General features: G+C 41.5%; 1 protein-coding gene across 2 annotated transcripts in view; it reads left to right on the top strand.

The window, feature by feature from the left end:
* Window positions 1-13401, top strand: part of LOC149469733 (integrin beta-1-A-like) — a 50727-nt gene extending 37326 nt beyond the window's left edge. Inside the window, exons 8-12 of one of the 2 annotated variants that reach the window (XM_089668691.1) lie at window positions 2014-2252; window positions 4794-5016; window positions 5575-5807; window positions 5903-6066; window positions 13077-13401. In XM_089668691.1, coding sequence (XP_089524817.1) covers window positions 2014-2252; window positions 4794-5016; window positions 5575-5807; window positions 5903-6066; window positions 13077-13142 — 925 coding nt within the window. In that variant the 3' untranslated portion in view covers window positions 13143-13401. Of the gene's footprint in view, window positions 1-2013; window positions 2253-4793; window positions 5017-5574; window positions 5808-5902; window positions 6067-10862; window positions 10938-13076 lie in introns of those variants that run through there. The other variant, XM_089668692.1, reaches the window with a different exon arrangement.
* The last annotated feature ends 3823 nt before the right edge of the window (window positions 13402-17224 follow it).

The following is a 17224-nucleotide window of genomic DNA, read 5'->3' as shown; positions in this document are numbered from 1 at the left end:
TCTACTTTAAGGAGACACCCCGCTGCGTTGCTAGAAAAAGGCTGTTATGCTTGAAGTAAAAAGCTAAGCTGAGTTGAGTTGAAGTTGAAGATTCTCCCTTTTAACATCGGAACTAACTTTTGGAGATAAGGCACCCTTTTGGCTCAGGAAACTTGATCTGCTTAAACCAGGACTTTTGGCAAGTACTTTATCTATCTAAATTCCTTACTGTTATCTCTTTGCTGTGTTATTGCTCTCTGTATATTTATATATATATATATATATATATATATTGGCTACATCTTTTTTCTGTAAATATTTTTATTGCACCTGTGACGGAGGGTAAGCGAGATAGAACACACAAGGCAGACGGCAAACACTTAAAGCTTTATTAAAGCAGACAACAGTCACTCAATGGGGAGTAGTGCAGGGAGAGAGAGTCCAAAATACTTGTAATCCAGCCCCGGTGGGCAAAGTTAAAGTCTCTACAGCAATTTGTAATCCAAGAGGCAGTTCATAAGCAGTCAGATAGCCCAAGGAAAGCATACACTCACGCAAAGCTGATGCAGTGGTCTCAGGCAGAGCTGATGAGGTAGTCTTTGACAAAGCTGATAGCATTTCAGGAAGGGCTGATGTAGCTTCTGGGGTCCCCCTTCCTCCAATGGGGCTCAGGCAGAGCCGGAGGGGCCACTAGAGTCCAGCTGGACCCCTCAGTGGTTGCCCAGCAGAATGGCTCAACAAGAGAGACCAGTACTGGCCTCTTACACCCCCTGAGCAGGATAAGAGGTGGGGGGGGGGGGTCATTAGCAGGTGACAATGAAGAGAATGGACAGGAATTGAACTACAGTAATTTAATTTGTAGCTGTAAACAGAAAATACTGGTTGGACAGGCTGGACACTGAAACAGGATAATTGGATTTGCAGCTGTAAACAGTGTAACAGTGGGGGAAAATACATTAATACAAACGTAAGGCACTAATTAGGGATGTATACACTAATTGAATTTGGGACCTTTTGTGGAGGGGGAGCCTTAATTACAGCTAGGGGCCTTTGGCACACAGGAGTGAATACTAATTGGAGGAGGCTCTTCCTATGGCCAGGAGGGATTAGGAACAAGGAATTAATACCTGGAGATTAATAACTGGGCTGGCAGAGAACTCATATCGTGACACTCCGGATCAGTAAGCAGGAATTGAAAATTGGCCGGGCCCCTATACCGTGACAGCACCCTTTTGACCTTTTAGTCTTACTTTCTGAAAGTGTTGAACTGTTTCTAAAGTTTTTTAATGCAAACTAAGAACCCCTGTCTCTGAAGAGCACTACTGTGTGTGTTTAAACCTCTATATACCCTGCCTGCGGTGACAGTGGTATACAGACGATTATTCAACATCATAGTGTTATTGCTGATATTGCCGAGTTTCCTCTTTCTCTGTACAAAAAGGAGGTGGTGGCAGTGTGAAGGGTTAATTGCGTAATTAACCTGACCCAGTAACAATCGCTTCCAGGCTGCAAGTACACAGATTGTGGTCCATTAGCTGGAAAATGATTGTGCAGGGTGCAGCTGGGCGTGGCATTGTTAGGCACGTGAAAGGACTGGTTTTAGATAGGCTAGTCCTTCGGTCACGAGTTTGGTGAGAAGAGCTGGGGTCTGACGCCGCGATCGTCACACCTGTACCTTATCCCTCTGTCCTGTTGATTGCTGCAATAAATCTACAAAAAGATATCTCCTAGAATGAGCCTGTGTTAATGGCTGTGTCTGGGAGCCTCTGAACTAGTCTGGGAGAACCTGTATATTTCTCAGAGGCCCCTTTAGAGTACAGCGCTACAGATATGAAGGGTAAGATATATTGAAAGTGAAGCATATATCTGTGTGTAAGTACATCTGGTACTTTTTTTTTTACTATTTACTTTTTTTTGTGGAAGTGCATAGCTAAACTTGCATTTTATAAATCTCTAGAAGTTTAGGCTTGAGGTATAAATAAGTCCTATTTTTGATGTTTGTTGGCTTTTCATACTGGATTCCTTTAATCTCAGATGTAATGATGGTCGTATTGGAAAACAGTGCGAATGCAGCACAGAGGAAGTCAGCAGTGAAGACATGGATGCTCAGTGTAGAAAGGAGAATAGCTCAGAGATCTGCAGTAACAATGGAGACTGTATCTGTGGAAAGTGTGTGTGTAAGAAGAGGAAAAATCCTAACGTGCTCTACACAGGAAAATACTGTGAATGCGACGATTTCAATTGTGACCGATCCAATGGATTGATTTGTGGAGGTGAGTTCAACACTAACCCTAGGAAAGAACAACCCTAGATGATTAAAGTTATATGGTTGAACTGGATGGACTTTTGTCTTTTTTCAGCCAGACTAACTATGTAACTATGTAAACCCAAAATCAAAAATGTTATTTATTGCAGCTTACATTTTTCTTTAGTTTTTTTTCTTTATTTTTACTTAGTGATGCAGGCAGTAACACACTTCTGTCTTGAGGTGTTTCCCCTCTGAAGGGAGGACTAACTGAAACACTTTTGGCAGGGCCAAATTGAAACCTTGGGGAGGCCTGGGGCACTTTAGGTTGGGGGGGGGGGGCCTTATACACAGAGCTGGTTTACATTCTCAATGACAGTCACACATTTTCTCAATTCATAACACAACGTCATTCTGACGTCAAGCATGCACACACAGGCTGTCATAGGCTACCACCCTTAAGAGTGTAAACACTCTCTGTGTGGTTCAGCTGAGCTGCCAAAATTTGTTTTAAAAATTATACAATATACCAATCCAGAGTGAAAACTTACTTCCCAAGACACAGTTAATAAAAGAAATTTGCTGGCCAATCAAGCACAGTAATCCCACGGTCATTGAACCAGGTTTTGGTGCTTTTGGCAGTGTGAGCAGGTGCCAAGTCCTGCTGGAAAATAAAGTCAGCATCCCCATACAGCTCGTCTGTGGAAGGAAGCATGAAATGCTCCAAAATCTCCTGGTAGACGGCTGCGTTGACCCTGGACTTAATGAAGCCCAGTGGACCAACACCAGGAGATGACATGGCTCCCCAAATCAACACAGACTGTGGAAACTTCACACTGGACTTCAAGCATCTTGCAGTGTGTGCCTCTCCATTCTTCCTCCATACTCTGGGTCCTTGGTTTCCAAATGAGATGCAAAAGTTGCTCTCATCAGAAAAGAGGACTTTGGACCACTGAGCAACAGACCAGGTCTATTTTTCTTTAGCCTAGGTAAGACGCTTGTTTGTTGTTGAGAAGCGGCTTGACAAGAGGAATATGACATTTGAACCCCATGTCCAGGATCCCTCTGTGTGTGGTGGCTCTTGATGCACTGACTCCAGCCTCAGTCCACTCCTTGTGAAAGTCCCCAACACTTTTGAATGGCCTTTTCCTGACAATCCTCTCCAGGCTGCTGTCATCCCTGCTGCTTGTGCACCTTTTTCTTCCACACTTTTCCCTTCCACATAACTTTGTATTAATGTGCTTTGATACAGCACTTTTGGAACATCCATCTTCTTTTGCAATTATCTTTTGAGGCTTTCCCTCCTTATGGAGGGTGTCAATGATGGTTTTCTGCACAACTGTCAGGTCAGCAGTCTTTCCCATGATTGTGATTCTTACTGAACCAGACTGAGAGATCATTTAAAGGCTCAGGAACCCTTTGCAGGTGTTATGGCTTAATTAGCTGATTAGAGTGGGACACTTTGAGCGGAGAATATTGCACCTTTTCACAATATTCTAATTTTCTGAGATTGTGGACTTGGGGTTTTCATGAGCTGTAAGCCATAATCATCACAATTATGACAAATCACGGCTTGAACTATCTTGCTTTGCATGTAATGAGTCTATCTCATATATTAGTTTCACCTTTAAAGTTGCATTACTGAAATAAATGAGCTTTTGCACGATATTCAAATTTTTTGAGTTTCACCTGTTGTTTACTTTTTGTAAGATTGATTACTGTTAACTTGTACAAGATCCCACCTTCATCTTTAGAATATGCACATCCATCACTAACCCCCTGCATATGGGTGAGCAGTTGTATTGTTACCTCTCACAACTTTCAATAAAAAATTATTGTACCAGAAAAAGCCTAAAAAAAGAAAAGTAACACAGCCACCACATGTATTGATTGGTAAGCTACAATATTTTACATTTTTGGTTTTGCACTTAATACTGTTTTAATGCATAAAGCAGCATTTAAAACAGAAAAGAGTCCTCAAAAATCACATATCTTTCTCATCCCTTGAGGGATCAGTGTCCTCAAAAATGAAATTTCTTTCTCGTCCATTATGGATGATTTTAAAGCTGAACTCTGGATAAAAAAAAACTCCCTTTACTGTATGGGCCAAACTGATACTTTCTGATAGTAGGAGGTATTATCCTAGGTTGGCCTAAATATTCTTAGTTTGCCAGTTTATAATCCTTCTGTAAGCAGCAGTATCATTTCAATAAACTCCAAAAAAATAAGGCTTTATGGTGAGTACAAAAATTCTGCTTTTTAATGCTCATGCTCAGAGCGGAAATTGAACAGTTCCATTTCTTTATGAGCATGCATTATTCTGTAGTTGGGCTGTTTCTCAAAGATCCTGCTACTTGGCAGTCAGTTGATGAGGCAGCCTGCTATTTTATTTGCAAGTTAGGATGCAGAGATGTACTTTGGAAAAGTGAATTTTCCCAAACAAGCAGTAACAATCATGGGTAGTTGCAGACTGAAATGGAAAGGTGCTTGCTAATTATAAAATGGTGATTCTGGTAGTTAGGGGTGTCAGTTTTTAAACTAGATACTTAAAACATGTCTTTTATTTCAGGTAATGGAGTCTGCGAATGCAGAGTTTGCAACTGTTCCCTTGGTTTTTCTGGTAGTGCTTGTGATTGCTCAACAGATAACCAAACATGCATGACTTCTAATAATCAGCTATGTAATGGAAGAGGAATATGTGAATGTGGAAGGTGTAAATGTACAGACCCCAAATTCCATGGACAGACATGTGAGATGTGCCAGACCTGTCTTGGTGTTTGTGAGGAACACAAGTGAGTATTAGTAAGGAACATATTTCTCCTTCACAGGAAGTATAAAAATGAATTTTAGTTCAGTTAAATCATTGTTGCACTGCATGAGTCGTGTAAATAAAACCATGTGTGTAAATATGTCTTTTTAGTAGCAACTTCTTCGCTTGCCTGCAGTTACTTCTCTGTCTTTTTTCACCTCCATTTTTGCCTATGACACCACAATTCTGTAGCTGGAACTATGCACCTTCTGATGTCACCACTCAGGTGGTTAAGTTCCCTATAGAAACATTTTGGCTTCACAATATTCTATTTAGAGTGGGGAACCTAGGCTTTAGAACTGCTCCGCCATGCCCCTAGGTCAGACATGACAGGTGAACGGAGGAGGACTCCAGGGTTATACAGGTGTACCTTCATCATTTTAACTCTTTTGTGCACACCACATCATGATAGCCAAATATTGGTCATTTTACATTTGCATATTTTCCTTATTCTTTGTCTTCATGTGTTGATTTAACATAGCTTGTCTATTTAACAATGCTTTTGGGAATGACTTTTTTTTTTCTTTTTTTGTTAAACTAGGGAATGTGTTCAGTGCAGAGCATTCCAAAAAGGAGAGAAACAAGAAGAGTGTGATAGCCAGTGTTCACATTTCAACCTTACTATGGTGGACAGCCGTGACAAGTTACCTCAACTAGGACAGGAAGATGCTCTCACACACTGCATTGAGAAGGATGAAGATGATTGCTGGTTCTACTATACCTACTCTGTAAATTCTAACTCTGAGGTTCGTGTGCATGTTGTGAGAGACCCAGGTAATGTATACTTAGCAGAGTTATTCATGTTCCCCCACCATTCCCATATAAAGAAAGCAGCTAATGAGGATGCATCTACTGATTTCCTGTTTTAGAGTGTCCCAGTGGCCCTGAAATCGTTCCCATCGTTGTTGGTGTGGTGGCTACAGTTGTACTTATTGGATTATCATTGTTGCTTATATGGAAGTTTATAATTAGTCATGAAAGAAGAGAGTTTGCCAAATTTGAAAAGGACAAAATGAATGCCAAATGGGATTCTGTAAGTATTCCATGCTTGTGAAGGGGGGGAGGGGGATGTTGCTATTGTGCTGTAATTGTATTGCAATACTGGATATTACATGCCAGCAGTTTTTCTGTTAACAACTCTCCCTGGTCACACTGTAATGATTTAGCAGAGACAATGTTGTGCCTTTTAAGAGTAATGCCTCCAATGTGATGGGGCAATTTGCTCGCATTTCACGTAAGTGTTATATTGCACTCACAGTGGGTTCTTTTCCTAGGTTTTTGGATTCCTTTTCTAAGTTGGGAGCACTATGGGGATATGTATGGAACTATCCTGTGTGTGTGCCTTTCTAGCAAGGACACTAGGAATGTAGACACGTGCTGATTATTTTATGGATATAGTGAGCATTGTTATAATTGATATGGATCAATAATAATTATTTTACATTGTAGCACATTACTGTCACTTTAAAAATCCCAGCTCCATTGGAGCATTTCTTAGCTTGTTTAGAAACCTTACTACTGCAAATTCATTAATTTCTTCTTGTCATGAACCTCAGATGCTCATTTTTATCTGTGTGCACAGCTCCATGATGAATACAGCTGTGACATATGTAAGTGGGTTGCCATTCTGAAAGCTCACATTATAGATCTGGAGGAGCGAATTGCAAAACTGAATGGAATGGAAAGCCTTGAAAAGTGACTTCTTCCCACTGAGCAGGTGGTTATTGGAGTTGATGTGGAGGGTGGAGGGGTAAGTCAGGATGCTAGGGTAGGAAAGATGAAGTTAGAGAAAGTAGGAGGGGTCTCACAGAATATAGAAAGGTCAGTTCTGTGTTTGAGCTCCCTAACAAATTTGCCAAGTTGGGTGAAGATGTGGAGGTGGCAAACTCAGCCCTAGATGTCAAGGCTATCCCTAACAAACGGATGAGCGGCCCATCTAGTAGGGATGGTAAGGGTAATGCAGAAAAGCCTATACAGTTGGTAGTAATCAGGGATTCCTTTTTTTTAACAGTTGCATTTATTAAATTTGTTCACAAGTTCAAACAAACAGAGGTACACATAAGTCTGGTCAAATAATCAGTGAATCACAAGACATACAGCATTAGTAGGTACCTGTAAGGGTCACACATCCATCCTGTCTGAGAGAGTCTATGCATTAATTAATTAATGAAGGAACAAATGGAAGAAGCATACAAGATAGCTAGAAAAAAAAGGGGGGGGGATAGGAGAAAGGGGATAAGAGGGAAAGGGGCGGGTAAGGGAATGGGAACGGAAGAAGGAAGAGGAGAAAGGAGACATAAAAGGGGACGAGGTAGTACAGATAGAACACAGTAGCCAAGCACTACCAGACCCCCAAATATTAACCATGGGGATTCAGTATCTTAAACTGTAAGACCCTGTACCTCCACCCAGCCAGCCCAAATTTTCTCAAATTTAACTGAACAATTTCTGCTAATGTAAAAAAGCTTATATAGGGGCAGAGCCCCATTAATCACCGCCTTCCAGCCAGAGACTGGGTAATTGGGGATTCCTTAATCAGAAGACCTAACAGAATATTTTTGTCGCTAGGATCATGTCAGCTGAATGGTTAGCTGTCTTTTTGATATCAGGGTTTGGCATGTGGTCGACCAGGTTGATAAGGTACTGGGATTCGCTGGCCATCTGTCTTGGTCCATGTAGGAGCTAATGACAGACTGCATGGAAGATGGAGGATCCTTAAAGCAGAACTTCATCTTAAAAATGAAGTTTCACTGATCGCCCTTCTCCAACCCCCCAACATCAACCCCACTTTTTTCGATCCCAGTAGAGGTTTTCCCCCTGCTTCCCTGCTTGCAACCGCCTAGGACTTACAGTATCACAGGTCCCAGTATTTAAACTAGAATTGAGGGGGGAGGGAGAATTAGAATATAATGGGGCAGACCTGTTAGTCAGGGGTCAGACACTAATGGAGGATGGAATGTGGGAAGATGGGGGGAGGATTATGGCAGGTGATAAGGAGTTTCCCATGGTTCAATCTTGGCTTAATTCTGCACATAATTGGGCTATTAATATTATTGGTTAATATTACTGGTATACCTTTGGGGAGAGAGGGTAAAATGAAAAGGTGTCAGTGTCTGCCTCTATGTAAGAAGTGATCTTAAAGTGAGCGTGAAAAAGAACCTAGTTGATGGAGAGTGCAGTGGTACTAAAGCATTTTGGGTGGAGCTGGATATAGGTGTACATACTTTGACGTGAATTATTGAAGTTTGTTACAGTTCACCCAGTGTTAATGAGAAGGTGGAGACTTCACAGATAGGCCTGCAAGGGCTGGAACGGTGGTAATAATGAAGGATTTCAACTACCCTGAAATTGACTGTAATAACAGCATAGCTAGAACGGCAGAAAGAGCAGAAATGTAAAACCTATTACAAGACAATTTTATGGTACAGTTTATCGAAGCCCTTGCTTTAAATTATGCTCTGTTGGACCAGTTAATCTCAAACATTGCAGAGCTTATTACTAATGTTCATATGAAGTAAAAGAACATCTAGGTAACAGTGACCATACTTTAATTTAATTAATGTCAGCTGAAAACAATAGGCTGTAACTGGAAAGATAAAAACATTTATTTTAAAAGCGACGGCTGTGCTCCAAGATTTAGACAGGGAGGGAATGTTGTTTTTAAAGAACACAGAACAGAAACGGGAACTCTTCAAATCGACTTCAAAATATATTCCTGTGTGCAAGAAGTTTAAAAGGCTACAAATAAAATCAACATGTATGTGGTTCACATCCAAAGTTAAAATAGCTACATATGAATAATATGAAAAGAGCATTTAAAGTGTAATGTTACTACAGTGATCTCCCCGCTGAGCTATTGAGTTCTGCCTCCCATCTCTCCCCACCAGAACACACAGGTCAGCATTGGTAACCATTGGCCACCAGCACTGATCGGATGCCGATTGGTTACTGGTTTTCCAGCATGCCCTTTCAACAGAAGCCAGCTGTTCGGCCGGTTTCTAAAGGACAGAAGGGTGTACACACGGGCCGAATGTCAGTTTCCATTGAACCAGCCGATATTCCGCCTGTGTGTATGGGGCTTTAGACAAAATAAATGTGAATAAAGCACCTGGACCAGATGGCTTACACACAAAAGAGTTGAGCTCTGTTATTTCTAAGCTACTGTTTCTAATGTCCAGAGACTCTTTGATGATTGGCGTACTACCACTGGATTGGTGTAGAGCTGATATGGTGCCTATATTTAGAAGGGATCAAAGTTTTTTTACCAAGTAACTACAGGTGGGTTAGTTTAACTTCTATAGTCTGGAAAATAAAAGAGTTTCATAAAAGTCTGCGTTTTTGATTAAAAAAATATATATTTAAGCAATAGCCAGCATGGAATTATGAAAGCAAGACCAAGGTTGTCAAACCAGAAAACTGGCTAAAACACCATGCTGTATGCAGAGAGTAGAGAATAATGAGTCATGCTCTGAATGGTCTAATGCAGGGGTGGGCAACTGTGGCCCTCCAGCTGTTGTAGAACTACAAGTCCCATAAGGCATTGCAAAACTGACAGTTACAAGCATGACTCCCAAAGGCAGAGGCATGATGGGACCTTGTAGTTCACCAACAGCTGGAGGGCCACAGTTGCCCACCCCTGGTCTAATGTGATTAGTGGTCTATCCCAAGATTCAGAGCTGAACCACTTACTGATAAGAAGCATGGAGGTGTTCAGCTATGAGAAGATTAGCTGAAATTAATTTATTCTTTCTCAAGAAGAGATGACTAGAGGGGGATATGATCAACATGTATAAATACATACAATAGGTTGTGCATATAGTAAACTTGGTGTAGAGTTATTCACTTTAAGGTTATTACAGAAGACAAGAGGGTATTCTTTACAACTGGAGGAAAAGAGATTTCACCTCTATATACAGAAAGGCTTCTTGACAGTAAGAGCTTGAAAGTGTGGAATAGATTTACTCAAGAACTAATTCTGGCCAACTCAGTAGATTGTTTTAAAAAAGAGCTAGATGAATTTCTAAATGCACAAAATATAACTGGATACTAACATTTATAAGTAATAACGTTAGGGGTAGTTGATCCAGGGATTATCTGATTGTTTCCTGGGGGATCAGGAAGGATTTTTCCCCCTGCTGGAGCAAATTAGATTATGCTTTCTTGGGGTTTTTTGCCTTCTTCTGGATCAACTGTTGGTGGAACTAGATGGACTTGTGTCTTTTTTTGTAACTTGACTAATTATGTAACTATGTAACTAGCCCTTGCATTGGATAATATGTATTAACTGAAGCTGCCTATTCTGTGGGTAGCCTCAACTGTAAGTCATTGGCACCTGAGCTGTACATCTCTGAAGTTGCCATGGCAGACTTTAATTTTTTCTAGTAATATAAAGCTAAGGAGAGCATTTGTGAAAAAACAGTTAGTAATTAAACTGTCTTCCTCCCAAAACTGCAGTTTTGATGGAATTGTCCATTGATAAATTTGTGCTATAGGTAATAAGAAGAAGATTATTGTTTACTTACCTCTAGGCCAGGTCTCTAGGCACGTACTGAAGCCTGGAGGACATCCCAATCTGTCTTTCCTCCCAGGACATTTGTGTCAAGCTTCTGTAGTTGCCAGTTTGCTCCTATACCTGGGAATGGCAGTGAGGACAGCTTACAGCTGGAATATCATTCATTTCTGGTAGCTGCTAGCCTTTTTGGAGGCTTTAGACCATAAATTGCTTTCCATAAAGCTGTCCTATTAGATGTATTTCAGATTTCACTTGCTTTTCAGTCACTGTCCAGACTTCTATGTGTGAACCTTTTCTCTGTCAATGCCTTTTTCAAGCAAGAGAATACTATTTACAAGAGTCCTTTTAATAATTTCAAGATCCCAAACTATGGACACAAAGACACTCTCTGATTCTCAGTTATATTTCCTTTTTTTTTCTTTCCTCTTTCTGCTTCCTTCATGCATGCGCCTTGTCCTGCCTCTTAACACTGTCATTGTGTGCTGGAAACTGCAGTGTGAAGTGTTCCTGTATACAAGTGATCTGACACTGGTGGTTTAAATGTGGCTAAATAAACCCTTCCACCGGACTGTGTTAATGTATTAGGAGGTGAAAAAGTGGTAATCCAAATGTCTTTTTATGTATATTTTGTCCACATCTACATAAAGATCTGGCTGCCCATTAAAAGTGAAACTGACTGGTTGGGACATATAGATGGACCATGTCACACCGGTGGTTCTGCCATTGACAACACCTCAGTAACAGGAGTGTTGAAATGCAGCTGCCACTCTTCTAATAGAAGTTGCTCTCACTGGCTGCAATGCTACAGAACTCAGATTCCCATTAAGTAATGGCTTGCTGGGTTGAGCAGTAAGTTACTGATGTCCAGTGTTGCCTTAATTACTTTTTTTACTAATAAAACATGAAAAATTTACTGATGGAGCACATTTTTTTACTGACAACCTGAAATATGACAGAAACTCCTATTATAAACTAAGACAATCAATATTTATAGGCTAAATTCACCAGTGGAAAAAATAATAAATGTGCATATTTTTGCAGGAAAAAAATGTGCAATTATTATTTTTATTCACAGGAGCCTGCAAAGCACTGCACCTGTGATCAGCACTATATTCATATCAGAGTCCTCCCATACATTCATGTCCCCAGAGTGCCACCTTACATCAGAGCCCCCTTACATCCTCTAGAGTACCCCCTTACATCAGTGTCCCCAGAGTGCCCCCTTACATCAGTGCTTCCAGAGTGCCCCCTTACATCCTCCAGAGTGTTCATTTATATCAGTGTCTCCACAGTGCCCCTTACATCCTTCAGCGTGCCCCCTTAGTGCCTCCAGAGTGCTGCTTACATCCTCCAGAGTGCTCCCTTACATTCTCTAGAGTGCCCACTTATATCCTCGTCCACTTATGTGCTAAAGAGGCACACTGGAGGTACTATGTTAGTACCTCCAGAGTGCCCTCATAGTGCCCCTTTACATCCTCCTCCAGAGTGCTCCCTAAGTTGGTGCCCCCATACATTCTCTTCCAGAGTGCCCCTTAGTTCCCCCTTGCATCCTCCTCTTCCAGAGAGTCCCCTTAGTGCCTTCTTACCTCCTCTTCCAGAGTGCCCCTTTACATCCTCCTCTTCCAGAGTGCCCCTTTACATCCTCCTCTTCCAGAGTGCCCCCTTACATCCTCCTCTTCCAGAGTGCCTCTTTACATCCTCCTCTTCCAGAGTGCCTCTTTACATCCTCCTCTTCCAGAGTGCCCCCTTACATCCTCCTCTTCCGGAATGCCCTCTTAATGCCTATGTAGGTCCTCCTATTCCACCGTGTCCCCTTACATCCTCCTCTTCCAGAGTGCCCCCTCTCATATAGCTACCTGGTGGGCGGTGGTAAAAAAGATCCTTGTCAGCGACTTTGAACTGAGAATGCGCAGTTCTGGAGACAGCCAATTAGTAAACTGCCGAGCTCAGCCTCCACTCATGAATATAAGCCACACCCTACTGCCCAGTCTGAGGCCGCACTAGAATGTGCAATTCTAAGTCTACCCATATATTGTGGTATTCTGGGTGACTACCAAATAGTATTATATGTAATTACTGCACACAGTATAGAGTATACAAGTATAATTTTTTAATATAATGGTCTTTAAACTATGAACTGTCTGTGGTCAAGATCCATTTATTTTTTAAAGTAAAACTCCAGGAATTCCAGCATGCTGGTTTATGAAGGGTTATAGGTGGAACTAAAATTCAGCTGTTCACTGCAAGCAGGCAGGTTTATTATTGCAAAACAGAGAGGCAATGTCTCTTCTGCAGTAAAATATCCTTGCCTGTTTGCATTGTCCCCCGGCTTGAAAACTGAGTTGCACAGTTCAGCTTACAGTGGGTGGCCCGATCCTGTGTGCCAAAATATGTAACTGTCATAAATGTGTGTTTTGTGTGTGTGTGCTTTATTTTTTTTTTGCTCCCCTCTGTATTTACCGTTTTATTTACATATTTTGCATATTATAGTAAGGCCTTGTCTTAATGCTTGCCTCTTTCACTTCTTCCAGGGTGAAAACCCCATTTACAAGAGTGCAGTAACAACAGTGGTGAATCCTAAATATAAGGGAAAATGAATGGTGACAACTTTTGTGTATGGTGTGAAAGAAATTTAGCATTCTGTATAAAACTGTACTACATTCTGTATGCTTTGCTTATGTTTTGTACACTGCACTCATATTCTGCACATGGCACTGACAATATTTTGCACGTATTCATGTTTTTAGACTGATAAGGAACTAGCCCACCTATGTACTGCCTGCAATTGTAAAACTAATGTTATATCTACGTAAGCATGGTTATAACAAATGTAATACACAGAATAAACAGAACAGATATTTGGAAAGATGCTGAGTGTAACTTTTTGTGTCTGGTCCCTGCTGCAGTAGTCATTAATTTGGAATTACTGGTCAATATCAGCATAGGAGTTGCCTATCTATAAAATTTCCAAGACTATGGTCTGCCATGTTGTATGCAAAGTAGCGTTTTTGTTTCTGTTCTGTACCCACCACCGATATCTGATGGGTGAAGCTGCAGCGATTTACTGAAACATTACAGTGTTTGACATTCAGATTTTCACATTGTGCAGTTTATGTAAATAAAAAGCAAAATCGGGTTTTCAAGAAAATGTAAATTGTACCTTTGGATTGTTAAAACAATTTAGACTGGGAGAGGTTCACCATCATGGCAGGTGACTTTGTGCCATTTTGACCTCCTACCTATTCCAATTTACTTGTGGTTTTTTCCTATAGTGGATGAATCTAAGAGCAAATGAGAAAGGGACCAAAACATTTCCTGACTAATGGATCCATAATTGGTCCTGGAGCATACCTCTGTAAATGGTAAATTCCAGCTCCGTAGGATTGCTGCCTGAATTTAAGGGCAAAGGCACACTTGTGTGGCAATGCAGTTTCTACCCTGCTATACTGATGGGACAAACACAAAGGTTGCCATTGTTGATCATCTCAGCTTTTTTGCTTGGCTGTCTTCTTGACCCTGGAATAATTATACTGGGTCACGGACACAATAAGGGTGCCAAGGAATGAGCAAAATGGGCAGTTTGCATTTTCAGAAAGAAGTCATCATGTATTATGTAAATTTACAGTGAAAGTACATTGGCCTCTCTTCTTAGACCTCCTGGCCTATTTTGTACAATAACTCTCACCACAGCTTACAATTTATTTATTTAACAAAATGTCTGCAACCAGTCCCAAACAGCAGCTTTATCTACGAGAGTTGACCACAAATCTTGACTATTTTCTTATACACTTTAAAAGCCAAAATGGCTATTTGAAGGGCAAAATACCTGAGGTATTGAAAAAAATATATTCCCAAATTCATCTCTTTTCTGTATCGGTCTTCCTTGCCACTTTCTGTATTACTGCTACCAAAGCCACCTCCTTCACACCTCACTGACATTAAACTAAGGAGAACATCAGCATTTGTACAGAGGAGCGTTTCCGGTTGACGTCATCATGCAAGCAGGAACATCTTGGAGAGGTGTCTGAAACTAAAGTTCAGCCTTAAGGGGGAAATTGTTTGTTTAAAGAAGCAATCTTTTGGATGAAGTGAACTCAGTTTGTGAGTAAGATTTTAACCTTTGTTTTTAAAAAATTTATTTGGTGAGCTGATATATTGCGCAATGAGTTTCCTTTTGTTCCTTTGAGCTATTTATGGAGGAATAGTATTCTTGTGAGGAAAAAGATGTGGATTAAAGCTGCATGGAAACATAGCCATTGTAAAGGGCAAGGAGCATATTGACCTAATTTCAAATAGGTTAAAGTTTGAGGTAAGCAGCCTGTTTGGAAGGTGGAAGAGGTACTTTTGTGGTGGTGATCTGTTTAGAATCTGCACTGGTTGATGTTTTATCCTTATGGGACATACTAAGATGGAACAAAAGAGTGGACTATTTATTTATATATACAAATTTAATTATTTCACTACATATATTTATTCTCACTGTAGCACTACCCCCTTAGAGAATGCTGAGCACTTTTTGGCTCCCCTGTCAATCTGGACCTCTTGTTGAAAGCCCAACCTCTGTTGACACCACCAGATGGATAAAACCAAAACAAAAATATACATCCCAATAGTACACCCAGGGATTATCTAGACAGGAACAGGAACGTAGTCTCAAACAGGAATAGGAATTTGGTCATAGGAAGAGGAGGAGCATATGTGGTATATTAATTAATGAAATCGGAAATTCCTGTCTCTGAAGATGCCCAGTGGGAGTGGCGAAATGCGTTGGGTGGAACTTCCGGTTTCCAGTGACTTCATGTCCTGTCTGGTGGAAGGCACCCGAGCAGCGGCATTGTCAGATAGTCCTCATTGCCCGGCCCGTTTGAAGCTCATTTTTTTTACTTATTGTAAGTGCAATACTTTTAATTACGTTTATAATAAAGGCAGTATTATGCTATGGGGGCCTCCCCCTCTCCTTTTGGTTTCCATGAGTTATTAGGACATGCTAAATGTATGGTATGAAGGAGAAGTAATAAAACGCTAATAAAGCTCTGTGCTCAAACTATTGTTGCTCTTTAGAAAGTGCTCCAGTCCGTAACCGAGTCAAACAGATAAAGCGCTGTTTGACTCGGTTACGGACTGAAGAGCACTTTCTAAAGAGCAACAATAGTTTGAGCATGGAGCGCTTTAAGATGACACATTTGTCAATATGGATTGAAGGTTTATTTCGACGTTTTGGATATTGTTTGGTTTGGTACTGCATACTGTTGGGCGCTGTTCTAAAGGAGTTTTTCTTTGTGTTCCTCAGGATAGTCACATCAAAGATAGTGAGGAAAAAGGAGAAGAGCTAACACTCTCCTGATTGATGGCAAAGAATTAGTGCAAGGTTACCTTTAAGAGCTCCAGCAATGAATTGTACTTGAAGTGGTAAATAGCAACAATTGGCATAAATATCTATGGACAAAGATAACTCCCTCTGGATGTCAAAGGCAAAACATGAACAGTGGTAGGAATCCTGTTCTGCAGAAAGAGTGTCAAGGTCCTACCTTTTCCCTGAGGTTATGTTACTCCATGTGCTGGCGTCCATCTTGGATTCTGCTGTGCATGGTGGGAATCCTTTTATGCCTTCAGGTCTCTGTGGTCCATCCCCCAGAGGGGTGTGGCTGATGACATATAAGCCTGTGGCCCGCACATGCTCTTTGCACTTGTGTCTTGTGTCTTTGTGTTGCTATTACTCTGTTCTGACTCTTGTGACTCTCCTGGTATCTGATTCGGCTTGTGACTCGACTATTCTTTGTATTCTCCTTTGATCTGACCCTCTGTTGCTGAACCCGGCTCGTGACCTGTGATTCTCGTCTGCTGTCCTGTACTGTTTTGTCCTGTTGTTGTTGACCCAGCTTGTCTGACTACTCTTTTGTCTCTTCCACCAGCTACACGCCATTGGCGGCGGCCATTACCGCAGCTGAGGTGTCTCGGGGGCCGCGACCTGGTTCCTGGCTGCGTCAAGTCCATCCCCACCATCAGGGGCCCTGGTGAAGGGCAGCCTGGGACTTAGACTCCGCGCCCTGAGGGACTTCGGTCTGTAGGTGGTGGTTGTCGTCAGCCAGTGCGTTACATTGTTAGGCCTGCCTGTCCGTTCCTCGGCCCCTGCCCTGACAAAGAGAGGGGGATTTGTTGATTCAGTTGGCACTGCTGTATCTTTGTCTATAACTGTATGTCCCGCGGTCAGCTTAGATGATAACTGTACTGCATGTGTATTCCAACAATGGCGCTGGTACAACTAGGCCGCAACTGGGGCAACTGTGTGAAATGTACACAACTATGTGCAAGCATATAACTGAGGTGACAAACTATCAGTGTTCACTTTGTTAGTAGATGCATGGGTCTCTCTCACCCGATCAATGTGGTTTAGCGGATTTACCGCAATCTGTTCTGCCCAATGGATAGAGACAGTCCATGGACCCTCTGGTTCAGACTTGGCGTCCCGCTCTGTCTCCTGCTGTCAGAGTGACCTGCTTGGAAGCATGGTAAGCCGGGCGGTCAGTGAGCTCTTTCCGCTCTCTCTCCAATCCTGGCTCCGCAGCCTAGTTCAGCGCTTCAGCTGTTAGCACTCCTCCTTCTCCTTCAATCTCCATCCACACTTTTCTGACCAATCTCCCGGGCTTTGATATTAATTTATTTAATATGTTTTAATATT

The sequence above is a fragment of the Staurois parvus genome, unplaced genomic scaffold (genome assembly GCF_062004578.1).
Source record: "Staurois parvus isolate SC_StPar_1 unplaced genomic scaffold, SC_StPar_1.0 ptg000061l, whole genome shotgun sequence".
NCBI lineage: Eukaryota > Metazoa > Chordata > Amphibia > Anura > Ranidae > Staurois > Staurois parvus.
Note: the sequence above shows the minus strand (reverse complement) of the source record. Positions and strands in the feature narration are given on the sequence as shown.